The following is a 10,288-nucleotide window of genomic DNA, read 5'->3' as shown; positions in this document are numbered from 1 at the left end:
AGTGTACTCGACAGCAGTTATTCTCCAAACCGTGGACCCTGAAGCTGTGGGAAGTCACGCCGTAATGGCTAGAAAAGCTGCTTTGGGACCAAAAGGTTGCCAGTTCAACTCCCTAGACCTGTAGGAATGGCTGAAGCGCTCGAGCAAGGCACCTCACCCCCAACTGCTCCGGGTATGCTGCAGGTCGCTCTTATCTTATCCAGAGTGCCGGCTAAATTCCATCAAGTCCTTAAAGGAACAGTCCACCGTACTTCCATAATGAAATATGCTCTTATCTGAATTGAGACGAGCTGCTCCGTACCTGTCCGAGCTTTGTGCGACCTCCCAGTCAGTCAGACGCGCTGTCACTCCTGTTAGCAATGTAGCTAGGCTCAGCATGGCCAATGGTATTTTTTGGGGCTGTAGTTAGATGCGACCAAACTCTTCCGCGTTTTTCCTGTTTACATAGGTTTATATGACCAGTGACATGAAAAGTTCAGTTACACAAATTGAAACGTAGCGATTTTCTATGCTATGGAAAGTCCGCACTATAATGACAGGCGTACTAACACCTTCTGCGCGCTTCGACAGCGCATCGATACGGAGCTCAGATATCAATGCGCTGCTGAAGCGCGCAGAAGGTGTTAGTACGCCTGTCATTATAGTGCGGACTTTCCATAGCATAGAAAATCGCTACGTTTCAATTTGTGTAACTGAACTTGTTTCATATCACTGGTCATATAAACCTATGTAAACAGGAAAAACGCGGAAGAGTTTGGTCACATCTAACTACAGCCCCAAAAAATACCATTGGCCATACTGAGCCTAGCTACATTGCTAACAGGAGTGACAGCGCGTCTGACTGACTGGGAGGTCGCGCAAAGCTCGGACAGGTACGGAGCAGCTCGTCTCAATTCAGATAAGAGCATATTTCATTATGGAAGTACGGTGGACTGTTCCTTTAAACAAAGCCTTTATGGAAATGTACACCTGTTAGACTAAGCCTTTATAAAATGTCAGGTTATACCAGCAGTCATTTAGTGCTCATGTACCATAAACTCAACAACAAAAAAAAAAAAAAAAAATGTTACTTGACTTGGTTATTGGCATCTTGAACATTTAAAACAAAAAAAAAAAGTTACACGTATGGAAATGAGCCTTTTTTTTTTTAATGTCGGTTCATGCTAGCTGTCAGAAAGTGCTTGTGTCACGTAGCCCTATGAACAACATCCCTAGGTAAAGTATTTTCAAGTTCCCTTTTCGTTTTCACCCCCCCTCCAAAAACAGCTTGATCCATGATAAACACAAGACTAAATAACGCTAAAGTTCCACACTTCTCAATCACTCCGAAACTAGATCTCAAACCCCTGCTTAGAAATGGATATTAATACGTGTTTAAATCCCAGAGCTATTCATAATTAGTACTTCTTAATATTATACCATCCAAATGCTGAGATGAACACACACAAAAAAATAATAATAATAATAAATTATCTAAGATCTACTGTTTCATCTCCTGCTGAAAAACGACGTCGGCGTGAAAGGAAATGACTCCCCGAGTGACCTGAATGCATTTCGTGTTACTAGCAGCTTTCATTTGAACACAACAGCCTGTGTGGAGCTGGGCCCAACGATCTGGAGAGATTCTGAAAAGCATTTGAGAATAATAAATATTGAAATGAGGTCATGTAGGGCTGAGAAGACAACCTTAATTCAGTCAACGACCAAAACAGAACGACAAATTTAAATCAAGTGGATATGACCTCGTGCCAGTTCACCGGATCAGATAAATAGTGTTCGTGAAACTTAAAAAAAAAAAAAAAAAAAACACACATCAAACTTTGGTGAGAGGAATGTGGACGATCCTTGGCCTGTCTCTTCATGGTCCAAATGCACAGGATGACGACGACAAAGAAACAGCGAGAAAAGAGAACCATGCTGAGGGCAAGCGGAATTTATAGAAAAGGAAAAATATAATTGGCAAAATGGCAAGTGTAGCTTGCTGTACTTCTCTTTTTCCGTCTACAATAGCGCCGAGGATAATTCCAGGTTGTTCTGTGGTTTGTCTCGCTGTGCTTCAGTGGAACACAAAATTACATGTTCGTCCAGGCCAGAGGAAAGGAGGTGGTGCTTGGATGAAAATCGCAAACAAAAAAGAAAAAAAAAAAACCCCACACTTTACAAATCCGTATGCAACAAAATATCATACGAGTCTTTGTGTAGCCCATCCTCTTGCTCCCCAGAACTGTTGGGTCCCCAATGTCCAAAATACATGAGGACACGCCGCCATGATCTCACACTGGTCTCAGTAGGTCACGACCCCGAGAACAGGTGATGTAATGCTCAGTTCGTCTCCGATTTAGCTTCCTGTTTGTCCTGTAAGAGTGGAATGAGCGACTCCCATGCTGCAAGGCACTGCAAAGTAGACACAGAGCACAAGCAGATGTTAACATCTGGCCATTCTGCAGTCGAAACTTTTTTTCTCCCCAAAAAATAGGAAGCTTGTAGTTAAGCAGACCTCTTTTTTTTTTTTTTTGTATTTTATACTATGCATAAAAGTCAATAACAAATAATGGCGAAACTATTCTGTAGACAAAAGAATCGGTGTACGTTAAAGTGCCTTGCCAAAGATAAAACATATCCTCTGTTGGTGTTAATCTATCCAGGTTCTCACCTCATCTCATCATCTGTAGCCGCTTTATCCTGTTCTACAGGGTCGCAGGCAAGCTGGAGCCTATCCCAGCTGACTACGGGTGAAAGGCGGGGTACACCCTGGACAAGTCGCCAGGTCATCACAGGGCTGACACATAGACACAGACAACCATTCACACTCACATTCACACCTACGGTCAATTTAGAGTCACCAGTTAACCTAACCTGCATGTCTTTGGACTGTGGGGGAAACCGGAGCACCCGGAGGAAACCCACGCGGACACGGGGAGAACATGCAAACTCCGCACAGAAAGGCCCTCGCCAGCCACGGGGCTCGAACCCGGACCTTCTTGCTGTGAGGCGACAGCGCCAACCACTACACCACCGTGCCGCCCCTATCCAGGTTCTATACAGTGCTATTTATGATGCATAGCTATAGCCAGGCTTGTAGTACTCGAGTCCGATTCGTGCTCCAATTTTAAGGACTCGTGACTCGACTTGGACTTGAGCGCTGATGACTCAGACTCGTGCATTAACTGCATTCGGACTCGTAAATTGGAGACAAGGACTCGGATTTTTTTCTTTTCCTAACATGCAGCCATAAAAATATTTATATCTACATTAATTTTGTGCAAGAGAATGCACATTCACCTGTTCATACGTCATGTTCAGGAACAAACTAACATTAATGGCGCTACAATGCCTGGAGAGAAGACACTAGGATTGTCTGCTTTGCTTATACAGACTTCTCGTGCAGTGGGGGGGAAAAAAAAAAAAAAATGCACTGCTATGTGTTCCATATGTGGAAGAACTATCGAGGAAATGATGGGGACAACCTTGAACTTCAATAGTCATTTGGCAAGACTCCACCCAGAGGAGGAAGTGGCATGCCATGTTCATTGCTCTGTTGATAGCAGGGTTTGCTTGCTGAGAGATGAACTAGCTAGTGTTAACCCTCTCTCATGTTATTTGCCCTGTTGATAGTGGGCGGGGCTTGCTGAGCGATGAACAAGCTTTTTATCTGTAGCCTATTCACTAAAACGGGGCAGTCAAGCAGTAACGTTTGTCCAAGACAGCATAAAGGCAGCAACAGCCACCGTCAAATGGTGCCATTGGAGTCTTGTTCTCGGACTCGACTCGAACTTTAAACACTGAGGACTCGGACTCGAGGTTTCGTGACTCGACTACAACACAAATATCTGTTCTCAGTAAACTCCCTGTGTTGACAAAGTCCATCTCTGCCTGTTCAGCTCAGCGCGCGGTCCTCGTTGGCTCATGCGTCTGGAATTTTGCAGATCTGTGCCAGTGTTTGACCCAGCTGAGGGGCTAAAAGGTGAAAGAACCGCACGAAGCATAACCAAGCTATTTCAGGACTCAGTGCAGCTGATGACTGCTCTCGAGCTAATGTATATACAGATGTGATGGATGTTTCCTGACGCCACAGATAACAAGGCGGGAGACGGTCATTATTGTTACTTTACTATGTATTCATATATTTGCTTGTAGCAAATTGGATGTTTGTTTTTCCTGGCTATCTAGCTGATCAATTACTTTAAAGGGTTGTGTTTGTTTTAACTCTATGCTTTATACAAGTTGACCCTAATATTGTCATTTTTATTTTAACAAGGGGAGACCGTCGAAAAACCATCAGGTTTCAGACGTCCCCTGCGGGTCTTGTATTGGTTATATTTTGTTCAGCCAATTTTGTTCTTTTTTTTTTCTTTTCTTTCTCATCCTATTTGAACTACTACTTCATTTTATCATTTTATTTTTACTATTGTTTAATTCTTATTTTCTTTTAATTTCTTTTAATTAATTGTTTTAGAATAAAAATAAAATTATTTTATGTAATTTTATTTCTCTATTGTTTACTGTTTGTTTTTACTTCTGTAAAGCACATTGAACTGCCATTGTGTATGAAATGTGCTATATAAATAAACTTGCCTTGCCTTACGTGCAGTAAACAATAAAGATTCTAAATCCTTGTGCTAAAACGTTCTTTTCATGTAAAACGAATCTAAAAATTCCAATATTAACAAAGCGATAGATTAGTCATAAATGAAACGGACATAAATTTTCCCTAAATTTAATCCAAAAATGCAGTTAACCAGTTATACTGGGTGTCCAAAGTTTACATATTCAGTTTGGTAAGGAGTTATGATTAAAGGAAGGTTATAAGCTACAGTTTGGCATCTTGCATATCTACAAGACAAGAGTGTGAAAACAAAACTCGTCTCCAAATACATCCGGGCTCATTTTTCAAACCAAGTTGTGTGTAAAAATAAAAAAAATAAATAAATGCTGATCAGCTACATGTTAGCAAGTCGAGTTGTAATCGGCGATGATCACACAATTCCAGAAAAGGTAATCTCACAGAGGTGAAAATAGCGACTAATCGATGAAATGTTCCAGTAATGCAGCTCAGCCACTGCGGCTCATCTGCTACCAGAGGCACAGCAGAAATACATCACCTTTTATTGGGTGTCGTTTCTTTTGTCCTAATTTAAAGTTAGTCTCATGTTCTCGCCTCCATTTTTGTTTGTTCCCAACGTAACTCAAAGTAGTGAACAGATTGTGATAAAATTGTGGGGAAACGTGGGTCATGGTAGCCTGGCAAGCCAGACTAAATGTGAATATTTAGTCTGGTCTCGATCCGGAGACATTTCTGAAGGGTGTGGGTGGAACAACCCGCTGTCTTTCAAACTGTCTCTGTGTGTATAGGCCAACGCTCTGACCAATCAGCGCAACAGTGACTGTGACGTAGTCAGAGCGACAGAAAGCAGTGGGGGAGACCTTGAAATAAATAATTTTTCAAAATGCGTATTAATTAATAAACAGGTTCTAGATATTAAGAAGTTTGGAGATAATGACCACAAGTTTGGAGTCTGTACCACATACTTAACATACACTAATATTTTTCAAGTGTTTTTCAAGGGTTTGCTTAAACTGTTTGAGAGTTTTTATTTAGTGGTGTTTGGTGAAATAATTTCCCTTAAATTTAAAATAACGGGAAAATAAACAAATCAAAAAGTAATGTTTCAAAGCTGTTTATTAATTCTTCGTACTGCACAAACTAGCCCCATCCTTTTGGCTACGAGCGGAGCCAGCTGGTAGATCAGACTTTTGCCATAGCCGGTCGGCAAAACAGCGAAAACGTCCTTCTTGAAAAGGAATGAGCGGAGAGCCTCTTCCTGCTCATGTTTCAACGAAAACTCCAAGTCTAATTCTTCTAAAACTGATTCCAAAGCGGAGTCAAACGCGCGCTGTTCACTAGCCCGTAGCCATCTTTCCTGCTGTGCTTTCTCCAGCGTCGCGCAGCTTTGTCGTCACTCCTGCAAAAGCCCGCCCAAAGAATCCAAACAAAAACCTTGCGTTGTGATTGGCGGGCACGATTTGATGCCCGGGGTGTTTGTCTATATGGTGCAAGGCTAGACCCACTCGCTAGGCAAAAAATATTTTTGGCCGCTCAGCGGGTGGGTATAGGTTACTAGGCTAGGGTCATGGGCCAAGGAACAATTGATTAGATTTTGATGCAAATCCGGATTTGTGCCTTGGTGGACGCAAGCACTCTACCAAGTGCCCTTTTAGTTTTGGATCGCTTTCTTTCAAATCATTAATATGAAGTGAATGCGTTTCACAAAATTCTTATTTAAGTGATTTAAACTTGACCAGTGAAGATGTATAAAAGGTCAGTAACTCATCATAATTACACAATCAGTTGAGAGTCAAATGTCCCGCTCCTGCAAACAAATTTACGAATAAATATTTGTTCATATCCAGCTTAACAAATCAGGCCCACTGTTTCGCTCGAACAGAATTAGTATTTTAAAAAAAAAAAAAAAAAAAAAAACTAAAAGGACTTGCCAGCTTAAAATATCCAAAATCAAATTTGAACTACATCTCATCATTCAAATAACTTCCATTATTATTATTATTATTATAATCCACATTTCACTGGATATGAGCAATCGCACGCTCTGATTGGCTACTCTACTACTAGGATATCAGCTCATATACCGCAAGTAGAGAAAAACAACGGCAGAGCGTTTTGGTGAACCAACCAAGGCCGAAATAAAAACTCTACTCGAAAAGTTCGAAGCTTAATTTTTTTTTTTTTTTTAAGATAAAATGTTTACATTGATCTGTTGATGTAAATCTTGTCAAATCTGAATATTTTACGATGCATGGATGTCACGTTTCCGCCAAGCGGAAATGATTTTGCCGGACGTTTTGTGTAAAGTTTTTATTTATCGAATTTGCAAAAAATGCTGTTTCTCAAAATCCAGTGAACGTGGACAGAATAAAAAACGGTTATTCCACTCAATCTCGTCATACATGGATGATAGCCGACTCGGTGCTACGCGCCTCATCGGCTATCAGCTCATGTACGACTCGATTTCGTGGAATAATTGTTAAATGCACAATTCTGGATTTATAATATGGAAATCTGAAAGCCGCATCAACTAACTCTTTGCGAAGAATAAAGGGGATTCTGTCTTTAATATGGTTTAGAATAGCATTCTTACAAGGCCGAGTGCAACAAACTAGCAACTGAAGGAATATTTTTCTAGAGGAATTTAAAAGAATTAAGATTTGCATGTGACTCACCCTTGTAGATAGTGGTGCCATACAGTGACAGGAAAAAAAAAATAAGAAAAAAAAAATACTCATTGAGCCTACAAATCACTTTCAGATTACAAGTATACAGATATCCCATGTCTTTCCTAATTTCTCTTCAATTTCCTCCCCAATTTCCTTCGTTCTTCAATTCACTCATCCACTCTCGCTTGGATTCTCTCTGCGTCTGTCCTTTACCTTTTCATAGAACTGGATGTTTTTGTCTGCCATGCCGGTCAGCAGCTGTCTGAAATCTTGGCGCTTGTTGTTCTGCCAGCGATCCCAGTCGGCCTTCAGGTCCGCGTTGAAGCACTCCACCCGGTCCTGGCACTTCTCCACATCTGTGGGCATCTGCATGAGGACACACACAACAGAACATTCTTCCCTACAGCAAACATCAGCCTGCTCGATTCTCCAGAAACCTCTTGTCACTAAGCTCTTACCATCATGTAGCAAATATTCTCCATATATTTCACCTCAATACATTTTAAGGTGCAAATACTATCAGTCAGTGAAACAGTCGAGCAAGGTCGTCATTCTTGTACACGCAAACAGCCATTATTCTGTCCACGTTTGCTGGATATGAGCAGTCGTGCGCTCTGATTGGCTACTCTACTACAAGGATATCAGCTCAGATACCATGAGTAGAGAAAAACAAAAATGGCGGAGCGTGTTGCTGAACCAACCGAGGACGAAATAAAAACTACTCGAAAACAAAACCCAAAAAAAAAAAAAAAAAAAAAACAGAATTAAAAGTATTTGGTGGTAAGAACGCGTCTTTTTTTCCCCCCCAAGAATTATTTTCGCATTTTTCACAAATTCCTCCTGTCATTTCACCAGTTTGTTTACATTCTAAGCAGAAATTATTTTTGTCAGATGTTTTGGATAAAAAGTTAACGAATTTGAGAAAAAAAAAAAAAAAAAAATGCTCCGTTTCCTATAATTCAGTGAATGTGGACAGAATAAAAACAGTTATTCCACTCAATCTTGTCGTACATGGCTTACAGCCAACTTGGCACTACGTGACTCATCAGCTATCAGCTCATGTACGACTCCATTTCGTAGAATAATTGTTTATTTATTTTAACTGTTCCAATATATCATATACTCCATAGAATTGGTTTTAGGCCCACTTTACACGGGGACGATCTGAAACAAAAACGCAAAAGTCCGTTTTCGTTCTCACTTTTTTCCGCGTCTACACGACCGTTTTCAAGGAGGAAATCTGCGTCTATACGGTGACGCATAAATGTGTGGAATTCAATTGGATGTGCATGCCGGGCGGCTAGGTGGTGCTGTGAAAGACCTCCGCTATGTCTGCACGCATGCGCAACGTCTTCCGTCTTGTCTGATCTGCACATCTGCGCCGCGAAAACTTTGACTACTCTGGCTATGGTAAGTAAGAAAGTAAGTAAAAAAGTAAGAGCATGCTATACCCGCCTCTGTTCATTAACGGTATATGTGCAGATTCGGTATATATGTTCAAAGGACTCCTGGACGTTTATTAAAGCTGCCAGAGCAGCTTGAAGGTCCGTTGGATCGATGTAATCAGACATGCTCTTACTTTTTTACTTACTTTCTTCCTTCCCGGGCTGGCATGTACAGTATATGACATATGTATGACGTAAACGTGTACCTGACGTGAGCAGATCCGAGCAGAGTTTCGCGTATTGGGTAGTTTAGACGGATATGCAACGGGGGCTGTTTTTAACTTATCCACTCTGGAAGGCGTTTTCAATTTTTTCCGTTTTTCAGCCTTGGAAACGCCGTCCCCGTGTAGACGAAAGGCACTTCCGATAAAATATTTAGTCGTTTTTACCCGACAGCGTCCTCGTGTAAACGGGACCTTATTTTTGCTTCACTGTCGCACATTGATTTTTTTTTTTTATATATATATATAAAGCGAGTCTGGCTTTCGCCTTCATAAAAAATCGGTGAAATTGAGTTCCCTTTGAAATTTGGTCATTGTGACGCATGTTTATTTTTGTAACATCTCACAAAATATAAATTAGCCCATCCTGTGGCTGGGAAGGTATTTAATTTGAGGGGATTCCCGAGCAAATAACGTGCATGAAATCACTCGCTTTGCGCAGTCAAGCAGACGGAGGAAGTCCGTGTGCACATGCGCAGGTTTACATTTGACCGTGCACTGACCGTTCCATCATTCTGTCGCTAAACGAACAGCTGATCACACCGAGGTGCTCGCTGACCGCCGATATTTATTAGTTTGGTCCTGCGTTTCCTTTCCTTTGTATATAACGTACTTTTCTTCTCGCTTTCCGTTACTGTAGTCGGTCTTCCACGATTCATTTGCACGCTCATGTCCTCCATTTTTCTCTCCTGTTTCAAATTTGTATCCCACAATGCCTTGCACGAACAGGGAAAGCCCACCACGTGATGCATGACATATCTTGAAATGGGTCATGGTGAAGCAGGGAAAAAAAAAAAAACCCAGCGGAGGATTTACAGCCACATGGCCCTAATTGTTCCATTTAAAAAAAAAAAAAAACGAATAAAATTGGAAGTCTCTGATTCGAACTCCGTAGCTTTCGTTCCACTAAACAAAAATAAATCGTGTCAGGGAAAATTCTTTTTATGACCTACACTTAAAATCTGAAAGGCAGTCTAGCTTTAAAAAAAAAAAAAAAAACAACCATACTTACAGTTGTCCTCTTTTCCTCACGGAAAGCTACAGCCTCTAGTTTGGCCTCGTACTCAGCCTGGACTTGGTCCCTCTTCTTCAAAACATTCTGCAAATCGAGAGCAACAACGTGACTGAAACGCTGTGTATAAACTTCACAAACAACCTGCCAACTGTCCGTAAATTAGATTAGAAAACCAAGTTGCCATTATGCTCGGAGTCATAGCTGTCTGAAATCAGTTCACAGCTCAGCGTTTGGCATCACTGCACTCGCACACAGTGAGGCAGTCTCAATATGGAAGCTATTAAAACAGCTTTGCATAAACTCTGGCCTGAAGTGTGTGCTTGGGAACTCTCGGGAGAAGAATGACGGCCCCCCCGAGACTGGAAACGTGAACA

At 41.3% G+C, this 10,288-nt stretch overlaps 1 protein-coding gene across 2 annotated transcripts in view; it reads right to left on the bottom strand.

Moving 5' to 3' along the window:
* Positions 1 to 933: 933 nt before the first annotated feature.
* Positions 934 to 10,288, bottom strand: part of snx30 (sorting nexin family member 30) — a 66,262-nt gene continuing 56,907 nt past the window's right edge. Inside the window, exons 7-9 of one of the 2 annotated variants that reach the window (XM_060909261.1) lie at positions 9,912 to 9,998; positions 7,447 to 7,599; positions 934 to 2,394 (exon numbers count right to left, since the gene is read on the bottom strand). In XM_060909261.1, the coding sequence (XP_060765244.1) occupies positions 2,323 to 2,394; positions 7,447 to 7,599; positions 9,912 to 9,998 (312 nt within the window). In that variant the 3' untranslated portion in view covers positions 934 to 2,322. Of the gene's footprint in view, positions 2,395 to 7,127; positions 7,241 to 7,446; positions 7,600 to 9,911; positions 9,999 to 10,288 lie in introns of those variants that run through there. The other variant, XM_060909262.1, reaches the window with a different exon arrangement.

The sequence above is a fragment of the Neoarius graeffei genome, chromosome 25 (genome assembly GCF_027579695.1).
Source record: "Neoarius graeffei isolate fNeoGra1 chromosome 25, fNeoGra1.pri, whole genome shotgun sequence".
Taxonomy (NCBI): Eukaryota; Metazoa; Chordata; class Actinopteri; order Siluriformes; family Ariidae; genus Neoarius; species Neoarius graeffei.
This window is presented reverse-complemented; position numbering and strand designations above follow the sequence as displayed.